This window comes from Leopardus geoffroyi, chromosome A2, assembly GCF_018350155.1.
Source record: "Leopardus geoffroyi isolate Oge1 chromosome A2, O.geoffroyi_Oge1_pat1.0, whole genome shotgun sequence".
Taxonomy (NCBI): domain Eukaryota; kingdom Metazoa; phylum Chordata; class Mammalia; order Carnivora; family Felidae; genus Leopardus; species Leopardus geoffroyi.
This window is the reverse complement of record NC_059331.1, coordinates 57,915,855-57,941,749: the sequence shown is the minus strand read 5'-3', so window position 1 is coordinate 57,941,749 and position 25,895 is coordinate 57,915,855. Positions and strand designations below refer to the sequence as shown.

The 25,895-nt window shown below is 49.5% G+C and overlaps 1 protein-coding gene across 3 annotated transcripts in view; it reads left to right on the top strand.

The window, feature by feature from the left end:
* EEFSEC (eukaryotic elongation factor, selenocysteine-tRNA specific) overlaps positions 1-25,895 on the top strand; it is a 251,615-nt gene that overhangs the window by 63,095 nt on the left and 162,625 nt on the right. For all 3 annotated transcript variants that reach the window (XM_045494010.1, XM_045494011.1, XM_045494012.1), the window contains exon 2: positions 24,491-24,698. In XM_045494010.1, coding sequence (XP_045349966.1) covers positions 24,491-24,698 — 208 coding nt within the window. The remainder of the gene's footprint in view (positions 1-24,490; positions 24,699-25,895) is intronic.

The following is a 25,895-nucleotide window of genomic DNA, read 5'->3' as shown; positions in this document are numbered from 1 at the left end:
GGGAGAGAGAATCCCAAGCAGGCTGTGTGCTGTCAGCGCAGACCCCAATGCAGAGTTTGAACTCATGAACTGTGAGATCATGACCTGAACGGAAGTTACGAGATGGACACTCAACCGACTGAGCCACCCAGGCGCCCCAATAAATTTAGTTTCTATCAGTGTTTTCGAGTGGTGAGAATGGCACAATGTCCGGTCTCCCTCACAGGGTGCCACACCTGACCTTCACAGTTCACCACATTCTTTCAGACTTTTGGTTAATGTGGTAGGCCATGTTGTCCCTGGAAGTCTTGTGTCCCAGATACATTGACAAGCTGGATGAAGTGAAGAAACTCAAAGAGAAGCAGACAGATGCAGCTAGGTTCGGAAGCTGGAAAGAAACATGGTTTGTTTTTTTTTTAATGTTTTTCTTTATTTTTGTTTTTTTTGTTTGTTTTTTTTTTTTTTTAAATTTTTTTTTTTTTTTTCAACATTTATTTATTTTTGGGACAGAGAGAGACAGAGCATGAACGGGGGAGGGGCAGAGAGAGAGGGAGACACAGAATCGGAAACAGGCTCCAGGCTCTGAGCCATCAGCCCAGAGCCCGACGCGGGGCTCGAACTCACGGACCGCGAGATCGTGACCTGGCTGAAGTCGGACGCTCAACCGACTGCGCCACCCAGGCGCCCCACTGTTTTTCTTTATTTTTGAGAGAGAGAGAGAGAGAGAGAGAGAGAGAGACAGAGACAGAGCATGAGCGGGGGAGGGGCAGAGAGAGAGGGAGACACAGAATCCGAAGCAGGTTCCAGGCTATACTGTCAGACAGAGCCCAACACGGGGCTCGAACCTGCGGGCCACGAGACCATGACCTGAGCCCAAGTCGGACGCTTAACCAGCTGAGCCACCCAGGTGCTCCTGGAAAGGAACATCTTTAAGGGCTGGACACAAAAAGAAAGTCACAGTCAAAACACTGAATAGGACTGGAAGCTGTTGGTTCACAGGGGTATCAAAATTGGAGATATGAAGAGTTCCCTCATAAATTAAGAATAGGAACTAGGAAAGTTCTCTAACAGGTCAGGATTAAATTGCTTACCTTGGAAGGTGAGCTCAGAAAGAGCTCCGGTCACCCAGGAGAGGACAGAAGTCTCAAGACTGCATGCGTTCAGATGCAGGGCTCATATTCACATCATGGTGCTTCTGGAAACCCTGAGCTAAGAAATTAACGTCAACACTTGTGAAGCCGTATGGCCCTGGCCACTGTAGCTCCTGAACCCATAGGGCACTTCAGTCACACACATGTGGCACCTCCCACAAAACACAGTCCTTGCTGGGGCTGAATTTACAGACAAATCACGAGGCACGTAAGGAGAATTACCACCATGGAAATGACATTCTATAGACACAAGTGTGAAAATTCACATTCTAGGAACTAGAAACCATAAAACAAATCTGAAAGGGGCTTTAAAATAAGAAATGTTTGAAATGTAAATGAAGGAATAGAATCCATAATGAGATTAGGACATTATGAAAAAAGAATAGGTGGGTTTGAAAAAGAGCCAAAAAGAAATTCTAAGTATTGAAAATGTAGTCATTGCCGTATACTTTCAGATTAATGAGCTTATTAACACTTTATGGCAGTTAGTAGTTTTTTGGCAGTTTATGGCAGTAGGTAGTTTTCTTCTTCATGTGTTATTTTTAAAAGCCTTTCTCTCCCTAAATATGTTAGTAATTTATGAATATTGAAAATCTGGAAAATAGAAGGGAATATAAAGAGGACATAAGAATGTAGTTTACTCAGGATAATTCCTGTTAATATTTTGACATATTCTTTTTTCTAGTAGGAACCCCACTGAATGTAGAATTTTAGACCCTGATTTAGAAAGTTTTTTGAACCATGAGTCTTATTCTATATCATTAAGTATTCTTTGGAAACATATTTAGTGGCTCTATTGTCTTGCTTTCCTATGCTTATCCACTGTTCTTGATGAATATATGCATTGTGTATAATATTTTGTAGTCTAATAACACTATAATCAGCATTTGTTGGCATTTCAGATTATTCTTTAGAACACATGAGAAATGAGATAGGTTCATGAATAGATAGGAACTTACAGTCTGCAGTGAGGGTAGGAGGGAATGGAAGACAGTTATATCTGAACATATTTTAGCTATCTTATTTTTTTTAATGTTTATGTATTTTGAGAGGGAGAGCGCGTGCAATCGGAGGAGGGACAGAGTGAGAGAGACACAGAATCCAAAGCAGGCTCCAGGCTCTGAGATGTCAGCACAAAGCCCAATGCTTGAACCCACGAACCTCAAGATCATGACCTGAGCCAAAGTTGGTCGCTTAACCGACTGAGCCATCCAGGTGCCCCTAGCTATCTCCGATACTTGTCCTGCATTCCTGAGATGGAACTTCTAAAACTGTTGGAATTTCCCCAGTGATAGGAGTGTCCTTGTTGTTCATGGTGGGCCCTTGGACCACACCTTCTCTAAAGAGAAGAATTAGGGGCACCTGGGTGGCTCAGTCGGTTAAGCATCCCACTTTGGCTCAGGTCATGATCTCACGGTCAGTGAGTTTGAGCCCCGCATCGGGCTCTGTGCTGATAGCTCAGAGCCTGAAGCCTGTTTCGGATTCTGTCTCCCTCTCTCTCTGCCCCTCCCCTACTCACACTCTGTTCTCTCTGTCTCTCAAAACTGAATAAATGTTAAAAATTAAAAAAAAAAAAAAGGGAGACAGAGAGAGAAGAATTAGGATGTGCTGGTAATGCCTGGAAGACCATCCATGTGATTAGAGTTTTGGGGCTTTGGGCCAGAGACACCAGTCTGACCTCTTGACCTCTGGGGAGAGGCGAAGGGCTGGAGATTGTGTTCATCTCATGGCCAATGCTTCAATCAGTCACAGCTCTGTTAATGAAACCCCAATAAAAACTCTGGGCACTGAGGTTCAGTGGAACTTCCTGGTTAGTGAACAGTCTGATGTGCCAGGAGGGTGATACGTCCCAATTCTGTGGGGAGAGATAACTTGCCCTATGTGTCTCTTCGTTTGGCTGGTTCTGATTTGCATAAAAATCCCTTCATAATAAAACTGTAATTGTAAGTGTAGTACTTCCTGAGTTCTGTGAGTTGTTCTTGTGAAGTATCTAACGTGAGGGGTGTTGTGAGGACCACTCGGATCCGTAGCCAGTGGATCTGAAATGCATGTGGTCTGGGAACCCCTGAACTGGTGGCTGGTGTCTAAAATGAGGGCAGTCTTGTTGGGGACCTTTCCTCAACTTGTGCAACTCACCATTTATGATATATATTACCAATTACTTGCCAAGGCTTATGTACAAAATTATACTTTGATTAGCTAAGAGAATGAAAGGTTGATTTCTGTGTCTCAATATTCCTATCTGTAAAATGGAAAATGTAATAACAACCTAGGCTTGTTGTATGATAATCTTTGTGCAGTGCTTAGACCAGTGCCTGGCCCATTGAAAGCAACATGAAATTCCTGTGCCTGTGCCTGTGTTCATTGTGAGAAAATCAGAAAATACACCTGGGTGGGGGGGAGAAGAAATCATTTCAAATGCTGCCACCCAACCAAAGACATCAAAAGAGGATTCTATTTTGTATTTTGAAAGCCCCATCCTTTTAATAGGTTACCATATCCCTTTTACATTTATTATTACATTTTTGGTCTTTTGTCACCATATTCTATTTTTTCAAAACATTTTCTATGCTTCCTTGCTGTATTCTTTATTTCTCCTGCTTTCTATGTGATTTTCTTTCTCTGATTTTTAAAATTTGCATAAGTCAACAGCTTATTTTTCTTTAGAGCTAGTATTGGTTTAACCAGTAGTGACTTCGTATCTCAATAAACATACTGAAGCCTGAATTTCTCAAGCTTCTGACTTCCAGAATGAAGCCCTGCTCTGAGTTGCCTTCCTGGTTTTGGTTGTTTGTTCCACGGTTTTTTCCTTAGTTTTAGTGAAATCATTTGTAGTATGTATCTCTTCTTTCAAGAATGGTAAGTGATGCAGGGTGCCCGGGCGGCTCAGTCTGTTAAGCGTCCGACTCTTGGTTTCAGCTCAGGTCATGATCTCACAGCTTTCTGGGTTTGAGCCCCACGCAGAGCCAGCTTGGGATTCTCTCTCTCTCCTCTCTCTCCACCCCTCCTCCACGCACACTGTCTCTGTCTCTCTCAAAAAAAAAAAAAAAAAAAGATGGAGCTGGTTGCCATGGTGAGGCAGTTCCAGCACCAGCCCTGGCCAGCGTAGTTTCTTCTTTGGTTTTGTGTCTACTCTTGAGGCCCTCCTCCTGGGGCAGGAACAGTGGCTGTCACAAGGCCCCCTAAAACGAGGACGCATGGCTACAGGGAGGAGCATGGCATGGCCTCTGGGGTCTTGGCTTTGCTGTTCATTCACTGTGTGTTTGGGCATGTTCATTGACCTCTCTGATCCAGCTTCTGCCTTTGGAAGATGGAATTACTGGGCTCACCTTGAAGGGTTGTTGTGAACTATGCTAATATAGGTAAAAGTGTCCCCAGCATGTGCCAGGCAGAGTGGTTGATGATAAATGTGAGCATAATCCCGTTTCTCTCTGCCAGACAGAGTCAGCACCAGCCATTGCCCTCCCCTGCCCCCCGTTGCTGAGCACCTCCTACAGCCCTTTTCTCTCTCCCTTGCTGTTGTACAAGGTGGTCTGGTGGCCAGGGGCCCAGTTTTTATGGGGCCCGGGAGAGAAGAACGGAAGGACGGTGCCGTGCATTTGCCCTGTGTGCTGTCACTCCACCTGGTGCGGTGTGAGGCCACTTCATGGACTGATTGCTGGGCTAGACGAGGAAGTACCTCATTTTCTTCTCAGACTGGTGTACGTCATTTCTGGTTTCATATCCAGAGACCCAGTTCTTTGATGCAAGAGGTGGGCAGAGGTTGTTCTGACTCTTAGGATATGCAGGGGGCAGAACCCTGCTCAGGGTTGGGGCTGGAGCGCAGGGGCCATGGAAATGCTCTTCACCATCGAGTGCGCTGAGGACACAAAGGAAATGTCTGTGGTCCTTTTGGAGTGACTGCAGTAAACATGTATTTCACCTAGAAGGGAACTGGGGCCCGGGAGCTTGACAAAGCTAGACGGCCCATGCGGCGAGCCACATAAAGGAGGACATCAGGACCAATTGGGCTAGAGAGGGCCTAATAAATTGTGTCCCTCACAAGGACCCGGCCTTGTCTGTTCCTTGGGTGGGCCACATGTGCTGCGCTCTGGAGAAGATTGGGAACAGCTGTTGCCGTTGAGTCATATCTGGTCCATGGGCCAGCGGTTGGCGCCTCTGGTCATCCCGTCCTTTTTCACAAAGCTTGAGGTGATTTGGCCCTCTCCCCAAAGATCCTGGGGGAACTGCGTGCTCAGCATCCTCTGTGAGACACTGGCAGCTGGGGCTTCCGTAGCGTCCTGCTGTGTCCTCTGCCCGGAACGGCCTCTCCCCTTGGCTTTCCGGGCTCCTCCCTCCCTCCAGTTGCTAAATTCCCCTTCTGTGCTTGCTTAGCAGAAACTCCTCGTCTTACTTGGATGTACTTCCCTCTGTTGTTATTCCGGGCTTGTGTGTGCCTCCCCTATCAGACTGTGAGCTCCTTGAGGGCAGGGACTGGGACCCAGTCCAGGGAACCGCATACAGGTGTGTGGAGTGGAATGGCAGTGAACTCTTATTTCACTAAAATAAACGGGCGGCTGGTTCGCAGGTCCTGTATAAGGCACCTTGGGACATCAGTAGTGGGGATGGACAGCACCACCGCCCCTCCCCACCCCCCGGTGTGGGCACTCTTGCCTGGGATGTTAGCCCGGCCTGGCCTCTGTGCCCCGTCCCTGCAGCCGCTCGCTCAGGGCTGTCACATGGTGGGCTCTGCAGTGAAATGTGTTCCTGCTGCTCCATCTGAAATGTGACCTGCCATGCCTTCTTCAGTCCCCTCTGTCTGCGTCCAGAAAAATGTCTAATTGTATCTTGAACTCATTTACATTGCTTGCTTCAATGGCCTCACTTGGCAGCTGAGGCCATATGCTAATTCCACCCTTTTCATGAAGGAATTCTGCTGATTTTACTTACTTTTTATGGTCGATTTCCCCCCTTCTTTTTTCCTCCTGTTTCCCCAGTAAACAGTTTCCTAAGTCCACTCTCTCAGGCTCATGACTCCTCAAACTCAGCGTTTCATTTGGTGGAGCTGCGGATGGGCCTTGCCCTTCCAGCACCTTCTGCCCGGGGTTAGTCCGGAATGCCTTGCCTTGGTTTCTGTGCTTCAGAGGAGGGGCTCTCTGGGGCCCCAGGACCCATTTCTACAAGGGCCCGTTTGTCTGTGGCCACAGCGACAACCATTGTTCCCCAGAACAACTGCCTTTGGCGGCAGTGGACGACTCGTTACCACTCTGAGCCTCAGTTTCTTCATTTGTAAAGTGGATGTGTGAGGACCTGTCCTCCCCCGCTTGGGGTTTGCTTGGGTCTTCTCCAAGTGAATGCAGCCCTTGGTGGCCCCTGGGACCCGGGCTGCCTGATCTTCATGGCATGCAGTCCCGGCCTTGGCACAGTTGCTTCCATCACTCAGCTTTTCTTCCTTCTCTTTCTGTTTCTGAGCAAAAGCACACATACTTTTTTGGAGTGCGCTAGAATGTCACTGCTGAAGAGTAGAGAAGAATCTATTAATTGCTAATAGAGGGGACATTGTAAGTAATTTAGAAGGCTCAGTCCTCTCTGGCCTCCCAGTTCTTTTTACTCTGTAAATATTTGTTGAGCACCTGCTGTGTGCTGCTGGGTATGAGGGATTCTGTGGGAAGAAGCCAGCCCGGTCCCTGTTCCGGTGGCTGAGCCTGTAGGGAAGCCAGTGAATTGCAGGACAGGGCTCTTCTGGGTGGTGTGGGCACCATGGAACCCCAGACAGGGCCACCTCGTCCAGACCCAAGAGAGTTGGGAAAATACCTGGGAGGTGGCGTCTGAGCTGAAATCGGAAAGCTGAAGTGCCAGGAGATGGGACGGGGTGAAAAGAGTGCTTCAGGCCCCTGTCTTCTTGCCAAGTTGCTGGGGTGGGCAAGAACACGGCCGCAGCAGGGAATGTGAGGAGGTGTAGGGAGTGCTGGATGGGGCTGGGAGGTATGCTGCTGGAGGTAGGGGCCCAACCCTTTGCCCTCCTCTCTGTTCCTCAGTGGGAGTACTGGTTTTCCCACTGCCTTCGCCATGCAGGGTAACACAGAGCCTTTAGAAACCAGGACTCAGGGCGGCTGGGTGGCTCAGTCGGTTAAGCATCCAACTTTGGCTCAGGTCATGATCTCACGGTCCGTGAGTTCGAGCCCCGCGTCGGGCTCTGTGCTGACAGCTCGGAGCCCGGAGCCTGTTTCGAATTCTGTGTCTCCCTCTCTCTGCCCCTCCCCCTTCATGCTCTGTCTCTCTCTGTCTCAAAAATAAATAAACATTAAAAAAAAATTTTTTTTTAAAGAAACCAGGACTCTGGGCTCAGAGTGCCTGTGTCTGCCACTTTGATTTAGGGCAAGTGATTTACACTCTGTGCCTTGATGTGTTCATCTGCAAAAAGGGGGTGTTGCTAAAAGCACCTACAATCCTAGGACTGAATTAAATGAGCTAATCAATCATACACAGCACTTACAAGAGTGCCTCACTCATAAGAAGCACCTCGTTAAGAGTTGGCTCTGAAGACAACGCTCAGTTTTTAAGGAAAGAGCTTATACCAGAGACTCAGGATAACTTCTGCCCTGCAGGAAATTCCAGCTGGTGTCTCTGAGGTTTTCCTGCTCCGTTCTTCCAGGAAAATCATTGCGTTAAGTTTTTCTCAGACTTTCTACTCATTGGGGGTATTTTGAGACTCAGTATGGGGTGCTTGAAACCATACAAAGAAACTCCACCAGAGAGAAAATAACAGGTCAGACGGTGTGAACTGCTTTGATGCTGAAGTGGGTGCTATTTCTGTTGTCCCCATGTTTATATGGTGTTGCTGTGTGTGAGGGTTGCAGTAGGCAAGGGTCTAGTCAGAATGTCGGGGTGTGGGGATGCCAGCACTGTCCCTTGTCCAGCCTGGAGGGGCTGAGGTCAGAGAGGAACCGTCCTTGCCCTGTGGCCCAGTGGGGGCCAGGTTCAAGCCGAGGTTTGACCCCAAGCCCGTTGTCTCTTGTCCCCTGCTCTGGTCCTCTAGGGCCTGGTGACACCAGAGGTCACACCGCCCTTTTCTTCCAGGATGAACCCTTCCTGGTGTCCACCTTCCCTACCCCCATCAAGGCCAAATGTGGGACACAGAGGCCATTGGCCTTGGGGCTGTCAAACCTCCCAGCTCAGCAGACTGATTCTGAGTGCTTTTCTGATTCAAAAAGGTAACAAAGAAGCTGGATGTTTATTTCTTCCAACTTTCCTTTCTGGAGAAAATGCACTCCATAGGTCTCATACTGGGGAGCTGTGGGCCAGTTTTGGCCCATGGCCATGTTTTGTTTGGGCCACACGGTTTAAACATTTTTTGAATTGGTTGTCAACATTTAAAAATTGGCAAATTTCATATAATAGTCCAGATTTTTGGCTTCTCTTGAAAAATCGGAAGATCGGGCAACTCCAGGCCCAACATTCCTGTCTGGCCACATGGGCTGGGGCTGAGGAGAAACTGTCCCTTCCAGCTGAGGCACAGGTGTTTCCGTCCCCTCTGGACTGACACCTTATCTTGCACCTAGCCCACGTCACTCACTTTCAGGTGCCCACCAAGCCTTGCGGGCTTTGACGTTTGGGGACACTGCTCCTCACGGTCTCCATTTCAGGTGGGCCTTTGTCCAGTGCTAGAATTTGTGAGAATGAGAACTCACACCCAAGAACACTGATCATTATCACTTCCGTAGTTAAGCACCTGCTATGTTCCGGGCCCTGAGTTATGAGGTTTGCATTCATGATCTGTGAGCCCCACGCTGCCCTGTGAATAATCCCCATGTTGCAGGTGGGAGAGACGGAGGCTCAGAGAGGTAAAGGCCTTGGGCGGGTCTCACTAGGCATGTAGGTGGGGGAGGCTGAAGTGGGATCCAACGTGTTCCCTGCAAAGCCTACGTGTGTCTCCCCCCTGCCCCCCCACGCCCTCCCCTGACATTTGGCGTTCTCACCTTGAGCTGCACCTTGAGACGTGTGTTTCTTCTCACAGCTCTCGTAGGAACAGGAGATGTGTGTGATGTAAGACCCAGGGACCGCCTGCTCTTGGGGATGGAAAGCCACTTGGTAAAGCTTCCTGCAGAGTTTCCCTTGGGGTCACAGGGGGCCGTCTTTAAGAGAAATCCTCTCGGGTGCCACTTCAGGAAGGAGGCCTGGTGGAACAGAAATGGGCCTCAGATCAGGCAGACCCAAGTTCGGCTCTGGCTCCACCATCACCCAGCTAGCCATAGGCTTGCACTATCTCTGCTCCTCCCTCCCCTTTTTAAAAAAATTAATTAAAAATTTTTTTCTTAAGGTTTATTCATTTTTTTTTTTAATTTTTTTTTTCAACGTTTATTTATTTTTGGGACAGAGAGAGACAGAGCATGAACGGGGGAGGGGCAGAGAGAGAGGGAGACACAGAATCAGAAACAGCATCCAGGCTCTGAGCCATCAGCCCAGAGCCCGACACGGGGCTCGAACTCACGGACCGCGAGATCGTGACCTGGCTGAAGTCGGACGCTTAACCGACTGTGCCACCCAGGCGCCCCAAGGTTTATTCATTTTTGAGAGACAGAGACAGAGTGTGAGTGGGGAAGGGGCAGAGGGAGAGGGAGACACAGAATCGGAAGCAGGCTCCAGGCTCCGAGCTGTCAGCACAGAGCCTGACGCGGGGCTCGAACTCACCAACCGTGAGATCATGACCTGAGCTGACGTCAGACGCTTAACTGACTGAGCCACCCGGGCGCCCCTAACTCCCTTCCTTTTTTGCCTCCGTCTCCTTCTCTTGTCTTCTCTCCCCTGCTCCTTGCCCTCCTCTCTCACACTTAGTGAGCTCTTAGTTTACTTTCTGAGCCACAGGTTTCTCATGTGTAGCTGGGCTGTTGCCTGGGTCTGTGGCCTGCAAAGTTTAGACCTTCGATGACTGGTAGGCTCTGTTAGGAACCGTGAGCCTCTGTTGCTCATTTTCACATTGGAAATCACATCGACAGGGCCCTAGGATTATAGACTTTTCGTGAAAATATTGACTTAAAAAGCATTTTCAGGGTGCCTGGGTGGCTTAGTCAGTTAAGTGGCTGACTGACTCTTGATTTCGGCTCAGGTCATGATCTCACGGTTCATGAGATCAAGGCCTGAGTCAGGGATACTCTCTCTTTTCCTTCTCTCTCTACTCCTCCCCCATTCACAGTCTCCCTCCCTCTCTCTCTCTTTCTCTCTCTCTCTCTCTCTCTCTCTCTTTCTCTCTCTCTCTCAATAAGTAAATAAACCTAAAAAAAAAAAAAAATAAGTAGCATTTTCCCCAGGGCACCTTGATCAAAGCATTGGGAAGACTTGGGATACACTGGGATACAGGTCCCCGTAATGCTGGGTCCTCCCGTTCCTGTGGATCAGGTGCCTTCTTTGTTCCAAGCACTGTGTGAGGTACATAGCTTCTTAAAAGATTAGCACTGGTTTTATCTCCATTTCACAGGTGAAGAAACAGGCCCAGAGAATTTAGGTGGGATGTGAAAGACATAGCAGCTGGTAAGGCAAGCAGAGATTCAGACTTAAATCTGAGTTGCCCCTCTGCAAAGCTTGTGCTCTTGAACTCTCCACTGCGGGACCTGACTGTAACTTCTGCCCCGGCACCTGAGCGGACCCAGAGTGTCGAGTGACCACTTAAGGAGGACTCAGGAACTCTTCATCCCTTGTAAAGTCCTGTTGTTCCTGGTCAATCACCAAATCTGAATATTTATTCTGTGCTGCTGTTGGGAGGTCCCTGGTTTGATTCTGAGATTCTGAGCCACCCTCCTGTGCCCACCCCTGGCTGAGAGACCTGAGAGAGACAGGATGACCCACGGGGCATGGTCTCTTTCTTGGGGAGGTTTGTGTTGGGCCTCCCAGACATCACTGACTGTGAAGTTGGCCTCGGCCGCCTTAGGACGGGTTTTCCTCATAATTTACATTCCCATGTCCACCTCTTACTGTCCAGAAGAAGCTCTTGCATCCATATTTGGTGATTTGTCTCTTTTTCCCTCCCCCCGCCCACCGACCCCAAGGTGTCTGCCAGAATCCTGTATAATTCGTATCATCTCCCAAGCTGTTATAGTATATGAGGGCAGAGGATAATTTCGTTATTTTTGAAAAAAGATTCTTAGCAAAAGTAAAAAAGGAGGGGGGAGTTTTCATACTCACCACATGAAATAGACAATATTTCCTGAAACAGGAGATACGAACCTCAAAGAATTTAAAATAAAACATTCATTTTATTATTTTTTTAAAGAAGGAAAACGAGGGGGGAAAAAAGTAGAATAGTCAGTCTTTTTATCCTAAGTACAGATGAAATTGATTAAACCTTAAAGACTGGCCTCCGCACACCCGGTTTATTAATTGAAGAATTTCCTCTTACCCAGAATGGGAAGTTCACATTAAAATCGAGCTTGCCCCTGAGTGGCAGTGACACTTGAGAACTGAACATTTTCCACAATCCTATTTTCTCTTCGGTGCTAGAGGAAATCCTAAAATGGTTAAAAGGCGGGGGGAGGGGGCTTATGGAGGAGGGGGAGCAGAAACCATACATTTTAAGGAAGCCTTCTTTCATTTCCTTGTAAAGCATGAAATCAAATTATAGCTCATGGCCCACAATTATTTTATTTCTACATTTCAAATTCCATTTTCTGCTCCTTTTCACTGCTCTAGAACAGGAGTTGTACTGTTGTGCAAAGTCAGCTAAAAAGATTACCCCAGATAGACTATGACACAGTAGCTTAAAGAAGCAAACAGGCAAAACTTTCTATTAAGTTGGGAGTCGTGGCCCCGCAGAACCCATGCGTCTGCCTCTATCAGGAAAGGAGGCAGAGAGGCTGGCACCCCCTTTGGCCCTTTGACCCGAGGGAGCGTGGACCCCTCTGCTCTGGCTGCGATGCCTGACCCTGCCTCTGCCCCTCTCATGAGGTGGGCAGTGCGAATGGTTTTTACCCCAGGGCCTCCTAAGGGTGGGCCACACGCCTGGTGGTGTGGTACAAGGCGGTGCCTGGCCCATGATTGACACTCCTGCTTGACAGGGTTGGAAGGTCGTGCCTTTTCCAGTTCTCATCCTGTCCCTCCCGCCTGTCGGACAGAGACTCACGTTAGTGCTAGGATGTCTTATACTGGCTCTTGCCGATCCTCTTTTCACGGAGAGCAGGCCTCGGGTTCAGGGCTTCCGCAGCCAGCATTATCTCGTTAGCATGTAATAACATCGCATCACATCGCTTTGTGTCTCATTTTATTCATCTTTATGGTTAACTTCTACTTATGGCAAGTTTAATGCATTTATTGTCGAGTCAAGTTCTTTTAAATATAAATGGATTTGAGTTCAAAAAAATAACAACTCACATTAAGTAAATAACAGCAGAAGTAGCATCCACAGGCATGGCAGAGATCAGAGGTGGTGCACGGATGGGGAGCCCTGGTGTAATTCATCCTCCCTCCCTGCAGCAGGACGCAACTGTTCCCAAGACCTCCAGCAAAGAGCCCTTTGATTGTATAAAGATGTCATGTACATCTTTACTAGCCCTGCCGCTCAGGAAGTTCTCTTATAGATCTACCTGAGTTCCTTCATGCTTCTGTTTAAGATCGCTTCCTTTGTCTTTTCCTCCAATGAGGAACATGTGGTCTCAACCTCTGAACTTGGCAGCTTCTGATTTCCTCTTCCCTCGACCTTGTTGTGGCCACATAGTGTTTGGTAGCACACTGCTCTGGGTTTGAATTCACACCTCCAGTTTGCTAGCTGTGTGACTGTGGGAGAGTCACTTTAGGTCTCTCCAAGCCTCAGTTTCTCCATTTATAAAGTGTGCATAATTAAATAAACTCCTCCTTCTTGGGCTGTAGTGAAGACCGATTGAAATAGTGTGCATGGTACATTCCTGGGCACTCACTGAATGTTCATTTTCTTTCCCTGTTTCCCAATTTCCTGATGCTTCAGTCATTGTTTTGTTTATCTTCTTCATTTTGAGATAATTTCCAACCTACAGAACGGTTGTAATAGTACAGAAAACTGCCATATACTCTCCACTCTTTAGTGATCCTCAGGACCATCTCCAAATGCCTTGTCTGATTTTGATGTACCCAGACATGGGGATCTCTCTCCAGCGCGCCTGACCATCACCGAGTGGGATGAGGACAGGTCTGTGGTTCTTACATCGGTCTTGCGGAAGGACAAAATGTCATTCACAGAACATCTCTATGACCTCTAAACAGACATGATGGGTTCTACCTCCTTCTCTCTTATGCCCCTGCCCCTGTCGTCGGATTGTCATAACTTGCAGGATCAAGTCCAGGCTCTTTACTAGGAGAGTTTCCAAGCTGGAGGGATGCATGCCAGGGATGGTGTCTGAGATGCTTTTATGTGTGTATAGGTACAGCACTAAGAAACATTAACCACTGCAAGAGAGTTCTGTTTTCGGGATTCTTTAAATCCTCTGATTCCATTAAGGAGAATATCTCTGGTGTCTGGAGTTTTAACACTTCTCTTAACATTGTGAGCTATGTACCTATGGCAGCAACTGTGTCTGGCTAGAATTTAATAGCAGTGTTTTCGTTTTTCTGTACTTTTTTTTGGTCCTTTTACTTATGGTAGGTAGTTTTTTTCTTTTAACTTAAAATTTTTAAAAACAAATTGATTTTGAACCAGTAATATATGCATGTTGTTTGAAATTTAATTTTTTTTAATGTTTATTTTTGAGAGAGAGAGAGAGGAAGCGAGCACGAACAGGAGAGGGACCGAGAGAGAGAGGGCGACACAGAACCTGAAGCAAGCTCCAGGCTCCCAGCTGTCAACACAAAGCCCCATGCAGGGCTCGAACCTACAAACCACGAGATCATGACCTGAGCTGAAGTCCAACACTTAACCGACCGAGCCACCCAGGAGCCCCTGTGGTTTGAAATTTAAAAGGTACAGGGGCGCCTGGGTGGCGCAGTCGGTTAAGCGTCCGACTTCAGCCAGGTCACGATCTCGCGGTCCGTGAGTTCGAGCCCCGCGTCGGGCTCTGGGCTGATGGCTCAGAGCCTGGAGCCTGTTTCCGATTCTGTGTCTCCCTCTCTCTCTGCCCCTCCCCCGTTCATGCTCTGTCTCTCTCTGTCCCAAAAATAAATAAACGTTGAAAAAAAAAAATTAAAAAAAAAAAAAAAAAAAGAAATTTAAAAGGTACAAATGCAGGGGCACCTGGATGGCGCAGCCGGTGTCCAACTCTTGATCTCAGCTCAGGTGTTGATCTCAAGGTTGTGAGTTCAAGCCCTGCGTTGGGCTCCTCACTGGGCGTGGAGCCTACTTAAAAAAAATGAAAAACAAAATTAAAAGGTACGAAAGCATAGACAGTAAGAAGTGGATCCCCCTTGCATCCGGGTCTCTGCTTACCTGGTTTACTTCCCCAGGGACAAATGACTGTGACCAGTTTCTTCTAAAAATTACAAGGACGGTGATTTCAGGCATATACGTTCTAATGCACAGCCTATAGAAATGGCAGGGTACTGTGCACGCTGCCTTGGTGAGACTCCCACTCAGGGCATAGCGCTGCTCTGTGCTTCTTAGTAGCTGTGTACTGTTTTGTTATGTGGATATACTGTGATGTACATAACTGCCTCCCTCCCGATGGGCAGCTAGGCTGGCCCCACGTTTGGGTTACTGCAGACACATTGCAACAGTGGCCTTGTATGTACCTCATTTGCATGTGGGATGTTGCCAGGTGCATCCACACTTTGGATGGCTGTTGCCAGAATGGCCTCAGAAGAGGTCTTGTCAGCACACGTCCCAGATGGACGGGACCGCCTGTCTCCCCACACTCTTAGCGGCAGGGTGTCGTCAGTGTTTTGAGGGATGACGTGACCCTGAAGCTGGCAGAGCTTGACTCTGGATTCTAGCCCTCACTTCCCAGTCGTGTGACCTAATCTCACCTCTCAATGGGGGTAGTGATGGAAGGTCGTCTGGAGGGCTCCAGGAGTCAGTCAGTAGTGCCTGGCAGGACAAGACCTTACTACTCATCTGGCCCTTTTATTGTGGTATGATTTTGTCAACCCACCAGGTGAAAGCTAGAATCTTGGGGTCATTTCAGTTTGCATTTTCTTGTTATTGGTGAGGTAGGACATCTTATTATATGTCTGAACTCTTTGTATTTCTTTTCTTTGCCCTGTTTCCTGACTTCCCTCCAGCCACCCATCTCTCTTCGCTGGTCCTTGGACACCCAGACACCTTGACACCCCACGGGGTCTTTGTACCAGCCCCTCTGTCTGCCTGGAATGCCCTTCCCCTGGTTAACTGCCAGCTCCTCTCCTCCAAGTCCTGGCTCAAATGTCTCCTTCTCAGGAAGGCCCACCCTGACAGCCTGAATTAAAATTGTAACCCGCCTGCCTCCTGTACATTCCTGAGCCTTTTTTCCTGCTCTCTTTTTCCCCAGGATACTTAACCATCTTCCCCCCTTCTGTGAAACTCACGTCTTAGATGTATTGTTTACTTTTAGCCTTATTTCACTGGACGGTGAGTCCCTCTTGAACGGGGTAGGGACCGTCATCTGTCCTCATCTCCAGGGTGCCAAGCACCAGCTTAGGGGGCTGGCAAGTAGGAAGCACTCCGTGAATGTGCTTAGTGTGAGCTATGTGTAGATACGGTTGCCGTTTTTGATTGGATTGTTGCTCTTTTTATTATCCACTTGAAGAAGCTTTTTAACTATTAAGGAGAGTAGTCCTTTGTGGGTAGCGTGTCCCTGGTCGTGTTGGCCTTTATCATATTTTTGTCCATGCAGGAATGTCTGATTTTTACGTTGCTGAATTTGTCAGTCTTTAATTTTTTTTCTTTTATGTGTTTCCGGGTTTTGTATCTTGCCTAAGTTGTTTTTTTGTTTGTTTGGTTTGGTTTGGTTTTTTGGTTTTTTTTTTTACTTTTAAGATTATAAAAAAAATTCTCTCACATATTTTCTTCCAGGACTTTTATGGTTTTATATCTTTATGCTGAAAGCTTTGGTCCTTTGGCATTTATTTTGGTGTGATGTATGAGGTTTTATCTAGACGGCCACCCGCTGTCCCTGTGTCCCAGGTGTGTGCTTTTCCCATCGACAGATGTGGACAGGGAGGCGACTCACCTAGGATCTGCGGCCGGTGCGTCCTATTCTGCACCACTGCCCTCTCTCAGCTCTGTGGGTGTTTGGCCGCGAGTCTCCAGCGTTTATTGTTTTTTGGCTTTTCCTCCGTTTGGCGGGGCTCCAGCGCCTCTATTTGTCTGCTATCTTGTCCGCAGCTGTTTATTTTTTTCCTGGGTCTCTTACACGGGCTCTCTTTGTTCTTTCCCCTGTTCCTCCACTGCTAACATGGCTCCCATTGTTCTCCTCCCGGGTTTCTTTAGGTGCTGATGAATGCCTCCTTTCGTTCCCTCCTGAAGGACCATGCCTCTGGTTTTGGACGTGTCCTAGAGGACGCTGGCAGTTTGCCTTTGCACACCTTGTGCGCTCTCCTTCCTCTTCCCATCCCCAGGGCCTTGCCCGCCTCCTCTTTGGGGTACCGTAGGGTTCCCTGGAGACTCGGCCATGCGGGACCCTGGCCAACAGGCAGCTGGCAATAGAAAAGGAAGACATGTTTAAGTCAGCCAGCCCTGAGTTCTAGCCCCGCCTCTGCTGGCTACTGTTGTGTGACCAGACCTCGGATTTCTCGTGATTCGAATGGGAGAGCCTCCTCCTCATGGGACGTGGTGAGGGTCAGAGCTAACACACGTCAAGCTGGAGTCATGAGCCCATTTGCCTGTTAGGAGCCAGGCTGATGGCATAAATGCCAGGTACGGGGCAGTAGGGAGTTGTGGAGACCAGGGTAAAATTGGGAAAGATAGCCGCTCTCCAGGGGGCAGCTGCTCCTCAGCCACGTTGGGCACAGGCCCAGTGTTGCCGTATCTGCTGATTCATAAGGATTTTATGTGACCTCTCGAACTGTAAGTGTTTCCCAGTGCATTCATATTCCCAGAAGCACCATGCAGGCTAAACAGTGTCCTTTCTAGAGCCTGGTGTATCTTTGTCGGTTTGAAATCAGGGATGCGAATGGTCCTCAGCCCGGGGACTGGCACTGATCCAGCCCCCAAGCCATGGTAGCAGTCACTTGGATTGTGGCTGCTCTGGTTGGCTTTCTTGTCAGTCAAGAATTACGCTGGTTCCGCTGGCTACTAGGTCAGCTCCACTCCTGCTTGCTACCTACAGTATTTGGAACACCCGAAGCTTGTTCTTCTAGTTCATTCGGTGAAGCATATCATTTTCCTAGAGAACAGGAGTGAGGGAGGCTGTGTGAATGGGCTGTGGAACCTTGACGACTTGTTGAAGATGTCCAGTCCTGCCCACTCAAGTTCTCTTGCTCAGGTGTCTCCCTGCTGGTCTGGTGGGATTTGGCGGGATGTTTGTGGGGGAGCCTACCTTTGCAGACTGGGTTAAAACAGTAAGGGCTTCCTGCCCCTTGGTGGATGCAGTGCTCCAGGCTGTGGTCTGGCACTCATCCCCTGTGAGGGGCCTTGTGGATACTGCTGGATCGCGGGAGGTATCGTTAGTATTTGTTCCATGCTGTTGTTGACACTGTCTCTTCTCTGCCTGGGAAGGGCATGGGGCCTTTGTGGACATGTGAGCCACAGGGAAGGAGATGGCCCCTTTTGAGCTTTTACTGTTCTGGGCTTCATGATACAAGTCCCAATACTGATAGTAGCTTGTGTTTCTTGAGCTCTTAGTATGGGCCACGTGCTGTGCTCGATGCCCTCCCTGCACCTTAAGGTGTTGCCTCTGACATCAGCAGGATATAGGGGAGGAATCCCAGGCTCCAAGAGGTCAAGAGGTGTACTCACATGCGTGCCTGAGGCTGCACAGCCGGCAGGGGTGAAGCTGTGCCTTGGCTTGGGGCCAGCCCCTCAGGCTCCCCGCCTCCCTGCCCTGCCGCTCTCCATAGCATGCCTTCCAGGGCACGTGAGGTGGCCTTCCATGCTCCTGCAGCTTTCTTCCCGCTAAAGGGCAGCACCCCCTCCAAGGCTTTCTTTTGCTCACATGCCCCACGTACAAGTATGCCATCCCTCTGGGCTCTGTCCTATGTCCGTATCTGAGATTTTCAACCAGGTCAGTCGAAATCACAGTGGGATGATCATCCCTGTTTTACAGATGAGGAACTAGAGCTCAGAGAGGGTAAATAGCATTAAGAAATTTCCCTCTGTCTGAAGGTGTTCATGAAAATGGTCATCTGATAGGAGCAAGGGGCATGGTCCTCGGAACTTCCTCCAGTGACTGGAGTCTCCTTTGGCTTTCTGTCCCCCCACTGGAGGCTCTGGGCCTGGCCAACAGCATGGGACGTTGTGAGGGAGGCAGGTCCTGAAGAAAGCAGGCAAGGAGAGTGAGGAGAGGAGCTGGCGGGCAGTGTGTGCAAGTTGGACATGCGCCTGTGCCCAGGTGGGTGCATGTCTGACCACTCTGCAAGCTTTTCCTTCTCCACTCCCCTCCCCCCCCCAACTTGGTCAGTAACCTCAGTTCTTTGTCCACATGTGTTTGCCTGGGGGCCTCCTGGACAGGTGGGAACAGCAGCCTCTGAATGTGAGGCTGGGCTGAGAGCTTGGCTCGGCACCAACAGCCCTAAATGTAGTTCCGCTTACTGAGTGCCCGGCTGGCCTTCCCCTTTGATTCCATGCCCCCTACTCCCACCCCAACCTCTTGCAGTGGGCATCTTTGTTTAGATTCTGATTTACAGATGAGGAAATGGAGGCCCCCAGGGGTGCTGTGGTTTGAATGCCCGGTTGGGTGCCTCCGAGCCCAGCGCTCACCTCTTCCTCCCGCTCATGGCCCTTGGCTCCCCACCTGCACATGGACCTTCTTTACCAAGCCCCTTCCATTTCCAAACCCTCTGATTCTGTGCTGAGGAGGGCAGGACGGACATCCCTGGTGCTCAGTTGTACACTCTCCTGTGCCAGTAGGAATCTGAGAGGGGGTTCCCAGGCCACTGTACTTTGGGGGAAAGGATACAGAGGGAGGAAAACTGAAATGCACAAAATGGACACACACGCGGGGGGACTCTCCTTGAGAGGAATCACGGGCTCCAGTGTGATGGAAGTCTCGATGCCTCCTGGCCGAGAGGCGGGGCCAGGACAGGTGAGCCTGTGTTGGTGTCAAAATGATGCTGGCTTCTCACCCTAGCTAGATAGCCTGGGGCAAGTATTTAACCTGCCCGAGCCTCAGTCTTCTTGCCTGGAAAATGGGGAAGCAAGCAATATATTGAATAAATGAATACAAATAACAGCAATACCAATGGCACCTTGGGATTGTAGAGCTGCAGCCCCTCCTCCTGCCCCACGCTCCAAGAGGGACTTCTGACACTTGCTTTGCCATTCTGCAGCACCCACAGGGGCTGGTGCACAAGTCCCCACCCACGCACGGGGTGAGTGTTTCACTCTGGGCGCAGGATCGCAGCGCAGGGACACAGGGTGCTATGGGAGAAAGGGGTCCGGGGGCCCATGTTCACATCGCTCCAACTGAGCCCTTGCCCCTGACTTGACTTGGTCACTTCACCTCTCTGAGCTTTTGTTTTGCCGTCTGTGATTCTGTGATCCCCACGTGGCAAAGTTAAGACGAGAAGCAAACGTGCTTGCCACAGTAGGAGTTGTAGAAGGAGAAACAATCACAGCAGCTAACGTTATGGAGGATTTCCTATGGCCGACGTGTTGTTCTGAACCCGCTCCGCGTGTTATCTCTTTTAACCTTCACTGCAGCCCGCTGGCTGGGCTCACCCTTGTCCTCATGGAGACCAGGAAGCTGAGGCCCACGGAGGTCTGATGTATCCGGCAAATGGGTTGGAATAATAATAGGACATAAATTGCCACTGCACTTTTATATTGTTGATGACAGTGTATTTACGTTGTTCATTGAGTATTTAATAAGTCACTAGTTAAAAATACATTTTTCTTTATTTTAAATTTAATACTATTCTCTTCTTTTTAGGATGTTCATAGCTTTTGATTAAAAAAAAAAATCACATTTTGATTAAATACCTGATTTTGAGGCTGCTAAAATGTTTAAAGTTTTATGCTCAGTTTCTCTGGCTGAAACATTTTTTTTCTGCACACGCATGTTTTCCGCCTTCAGTCCCAGAAGGAAAATTACATCTCACAGATAACTTACACTTTGTTAAATGCCGACCTTTGTAAGTTTTTCTTTAATTTTGTTTTTGAAATGATTAAGATGTATCCTCTACAGAATTGGAAATTGTAACTTATAAAAGTACTGAGAAACTTGAACCCTGTTATAATTATTCTGCAAACCTTTAAAGGGATCTATAGTCAGAACAACTAGATGAAAAACTCTGATAGACTGAAAAATATAGAGGGTCATTTGTAAGCTGCAAGTTCCTGACTTGTGTTTCCCGCCCACTCGCTTGCTGTGCCCCTCTCGTCTCAGAATGGTTTCCTACCCTGGGTTCGTGGGAATTGGGAAGGACACTGGTTGATTCATTCTGTGGAAGTACTGGGGATCTTGAAAAAGACAAGACGGGCCAGTTATGTCACTTCCTGTCGCCTGATCAAAAGTTTGATGAAGCAACGGGAGTAACTGAGAGCCGCTGCTGGGCAGCGGGCAGTTGCCTGATGATGACCCCTGGTTCTCAGTGGGGCCTGTCACGTCGCTGTGACCTCTGGTCTCCTTAGAAGTGCCTGATGTTGGCAGCGGGTCTGCTCAAGAGCCTGGCCTTTTGGAACGGAGCTGTGTGCTCCCTGCAACAAAGGCGGCTTGTGGACGCTGGATTAAGGCTGCAGAGGAAATCCTGACCAGTCTGAGTGTTTGGGTCTCATCTGCACGTGTCTTTTTGGCTCTGTCAGGCCAGTTTCATCTCTATCCCCAGGATCCCAACAGGCATCATAAGTGAGATGGGCTAAATATGTAGAATATACGAGTTCTTCCCCTCCAGCCACTGGGCCAAGACAAGGTGCTCCTGGGTAGTTTTATATACCAATGGGGAACTGAATCTCTGAGAAAAGGAACAGAGTCCTAGTGAATAGAGTGGGGGGGGGGGGGTGGTGGGCAAGCTATCATTAGCTCAGTTCAGTCCATGAAAGATTGCCCATGCTGTGCCCGCTAGGTCCTGTGCTGGGTCCTACAAATCCAGATTGACAGCCCGACCCTTGATCTGTAAGCTCTGAGCATTGGGGTAGTTGGGGAGGAAGGGCCAGGGGTGAGTGAAGTATAGGTAGAGGGGCAGGAGCAAAAGCTGAGCAGGGAAGGATAAGAATTATCGTGGAGTGTACCTTGATTCTCAGTGTAAAAATGAGGAGTGGGCGAGGAATAGGACGAGTAAGAGAAGAGGCTGGAGAGGGGATGGGTCCCCATGTGGAAGGACAGGCCACATGGCACATAGGTGAGGACAGGCACCAGCATTCAGATCTCTCCTTTAGCACCTATTTGCTGAGTGACCAAGGGCAGTTACCAAACACCTCCTCATCCGTACAGGGGGTCCATGGTAGTTTGGGTAAGGGAGGGGATGATGTTTAGGTCCTAGAGGAAGCCAGGGCAGTTGGAAGTACTCTGGAAAAGTCCTTGAGACATCCTTGGGATAGCGTAGCCTTGGCTTTGTGGGCACAGCTTTGCCCACTACAGTTGGGGGTCACCTGGTCAGGCGCTTGGGACCATTTCGTGTGAAGGTGGCTCTCTAGTCTTCCTGGAGAACGGCTCATAGGCTGGGAACCCCAGGCACTCCTCCTTCTACTCACCTGTGGGCTTTGTCCTATCCTGCCTCAACACCTCGCCACACAGTCCTGTGACTGATGACAGGTTTGCTTGGGGAGAAGTCACCTCTTCTGGGGAGAGCTGGGCTCAGGCTTTGAGCGGGGGCGTGCATGTGCGCACACACATGTGCCCTGGGGCAGGGCAGGGAGCACCGGGGAGGGGTCCGTGAGGTGCACCCTGGTGCGCAGCGCAAGGAGGACGTGCCAGGACCGTGAGGTAGAGGAGGGGGCCCAAAGCCACAGCACGGGGTTCCCGTTCAGTTAGAAGACAGCGAGGGCTCTTAGCAGGGGAACAGCAGATCAGCGTTTAGTTCATTATCTGTTTATGTACGTCGCGCCATTTTATTTATTTCTGAATGGGTACTGCACACCTGTGTAAAAGGTACAGAAGAACACGCAGTCTGGTTTCCTTCCTACCCAATCCCACATCTGCCACCTGGCTCTCCCGACAAACAACCAAAAGTTAGCTGTTTCTTTTGCATTCCTTCAGACATGTTTTATGTGCAGAGGAGCAAACACTTCCTCCCATACAGCACCCATACACACACACCTTCCCCCCCGCCCCCCGCTTTTGACACAGATTACATCGCTCTGCCCTTTGTTCTTCTCACTCGCTCTACCTTGGGGACTGTTCCATAGTGGTACACAAAGAGCTTCTTCATTCCTTTTAATGGTGGGATAGTATTCTCCTGGAGTGGGTGGAACATTCTTTGTTTTTAACATGCCCCCCAGTGATGGGCATTTACATGGTTTCCAGCTGTAGCTACAACAAGCCTGCTTACACTATGGGACACTGCACATGTGTGTGGGCTTGGATGGGTCAGAGATGCTGTGAATTCTGATAGCTGTTTTCCGATTGACTTTCATAGAAATACCGATTTACCCCCCTCCCTGACTCAGTGTATAAATCAGTCATAGAGTTTTAGGAAGTTCCTTCTGGGAGGCTGTTTGGAGGATGGATTTCAGAGGGACAAGTCTGAGGCAAAGAACGGGTCTCTTCCAGCTAGGGAGCAGCTGACATGGGCCTGCCATGCGCCATGGGGGTTGAGGCTGCAGCAAAGATGCATCCCAGAGGGGAGCTGGTGATTCGGTAGATAAGAGAGGGAGTCTGTCAGATGGTGAGGTTTTTAGACCTCCATTGTTTAAAAGGTGTAGGTGATAGAACCAGCGTCATCCCCTGCTGCGTCCCCACATGCTGCCCGGTGGGACAAGGGAGATGCCAGTGCCGGCTGCTGTGAGCAGCAGCCTGCCCCTCCGGGCCCCTTGGACCACAGCAGCACGGAGTCCCTGGGACTGGGTGAGGTGGAAGAAGGGGCTTGGGAGGGCAGACAGAACGACCAGGGAGGATAGCTGGGACATTTTGAGGCCTGCCTAGAGCCGGAGACGCCTATTGTTTCTCCTGGGGGGAGGCTGGACGAGCTGCGCATGTCAGTGGTGACCAGGAAAGAATCCTTCAGCAGTGCAGCCAGGCTCCCCAGTGTCTGGTGGCCCTTAGTGCCAAAGCAAGTACCCCGTGAGTCCACCTTCGTCTGAAACACTGGTCGTGGAGATTAAGGGGTTGACTAGCGCACACAGTAAATGTGCCAGCAGAGAAAACTGCCCTCCTCCTCGCCTTCCCTCGCTCCCCAGGAATGATCTTGGGTCATGAGAGTCACCCACAGAGCAGTCCTCCTCCGTTTCACCACAACAATAGTTGGGCCTTGGAAATCCCTCCTGGGGCAAAGGGGGAAATAGCTGCATATTTCTGTATCCCCCAAAATAACTTCCCGCCCCCTTTGTTGGTAAAACTACTTCAAATCCCATTAAAAAGGACACATTCCCTTCATTGGCTAACTTGAGTATTCCTAACATGGCTCAGGGCGGTTTCCCCTCATGGACTCCTCTGTAATTCCTCCCTCTGCTGTTGTTCAGCTCAGGTGTGGCTGTGTATTTAGGGCATGCTCCCAGCCAGGCATGCATGCATACGTGTGGAATGCACACACATGCGCACGCACACACACATATAGAAATACACACACGTACATGCTGGCGGTGCTCAGCGTTGATGTAGTTGAACCTTGGGTTGCTCTTACCTCCTTGAAAGGACGGGAGCCTACCACCTGGAACGGAGAGGACAAAAGAAGCGAGTAGATGTGACGCAGCCATGCGTGGGAGGATCATGACTAAACCCAACTACCGTGAGGACAAGACCCAGGAGCCATAGAGGAGACGAGCCCCCACCTCCCTGGTAGTTTTCCATTCCTTCCATCTGCTGTCTTGTCAAGAGCGGATCTCTAGGCGTTTGCCAGGTCTAAGATGGGAATAAAATGAAGGGATTGATGCAGTAAAAGGGTGTTTTGGGGTCCCCAGCCCTACTGCGTGCTGGCCATGGCTCTTGGTGGGCTCTCTGTATTTTGCGGGCCTCAGTTTCTTCCTCTCCAGTTGAGGTAACACGCCCGTCCCTCATGGTGGTCATGAGGATTCAGTGAAATCGTGTTGGTCCGAGTCTGTCCCCCATGGCCGGGGCTAGGAGGCGTGTGGTGGTCATCCCACCCACCTTTATCTTCATACTTGAATTTGGCTGGTTCTGCTGAAGCTCAGGAATTGGGCAACTTTCTACAGAGTCCTCTCCCCCATTTCCCTTTCTAACCTTGTCTTTCTCTCCTTGCAGGGGCCCAGATCATTGATCTGATGATGCTGGTCATCGATGTGACCAAAGGGATGCAGACCCAGTCCGCGGAGTGCCTTGTGATTGGGCAGATCGCCTGCCAGAAGCTGGTCGTGGTGCTGAACAAAATAGACCTCTTAGCTGAAGAGAAGAGACAGGCAGCGATTGATAAAATGACAAAGAAAATGCAGAAGACCCTAGAGAACACCAAGTAGGTTTGCTAATGAGAGGAGTGTCCACATGTCTAAGCTGGGTCTGGGGCATGCTTCATTTCATTAACACAGGTTGGGCAGGCGGGTGTCAGCTGTGGGTCCTAGTAAGTGGGATCTCACCTGGCCCTTGCGCGCGGCAAGAGTAAAAGACTAAGATGCTGTAGCAAGAGACCAAAAACTACAGAAGCGTAAAGAGACTAGAAGCTGATTTTCCAGGTAATTCCCTAACGTGAGCACAAGGGGGTTTCTTCTCTGTACAGCATTCAGAAACCCCGGTGTCCTGCATCCTGCTTCCACTTAGGGTGTGTCCCTGTCCGTGTGGTCAAAGCCAGGCACGGACAGTGCTGCATTCACGTTCACAGGAGGGTCCAGTGTATAAGGAACGCCCGGACTGGAAGAGGCACACACCCTTGCCACAGATTCTGTGGGTGAGGCCTCAGTCCTGCCCGTTCATGTTGGTCATGCCTCGGTGTCAGGCCAGGAAACGTATCCCCTCACCATCTGCTTAGCTGCAACTCGGTTATCTGAAGGCGGAGATGAGTTTTGGTGGATGACTGGATGTTTCTGTCACAGAGGCTTGTAAAATTGGGTAGATGGATGGGCAGACTTTGCTGTTGGAGGGGAGACTGGGAAAGGCGAGATCACAAAGGACCTTTGTAATATCTCATGCCAGCGAGTTTACGATTTCGTCTTGCAGAAAGTAAGGAGTCCTTAAAGAGTTTGTGCAAGAAGTGGCTGAGAAGTTCTCCCATGCAGAGCTGACTGGCGGCAGGCAGAAGGGATGGCTCAGCGATGAGGATCCAGGGGGAGCGGAGAACAGAGAGGGAGAGGCAATTTGGTGGTGTTCTCAGGGAGAGAAGTGTGGTCCGAGTTACGGCTGTGGAGGGAGGGGAGGGGTGACTCGGGGAGACCTTTGACGGGAGAAGCAACAGGCCTTGTCAAGTGATTGGCTACGCTTACGGTCCTTGAGGACAGGTCCATGAGGGCAGAGAGGTAGCGGTGCTGTGGGGCCGTGGGACAGAAAGCCGCTGGGTCGCTCAGGCAGCCACAGGAGTGACTTACTCTGGTGTGGTCAAGAGAATGAGAAAATGTCCTTGTTGAGAACACAGTGTTGGCAAACCTCATTGTTTTATCAATTCCTCTCTTCCTCTCTGGGCCAGCGCCTTTTGATCAATACTAAATAGCGGTCACTGGGA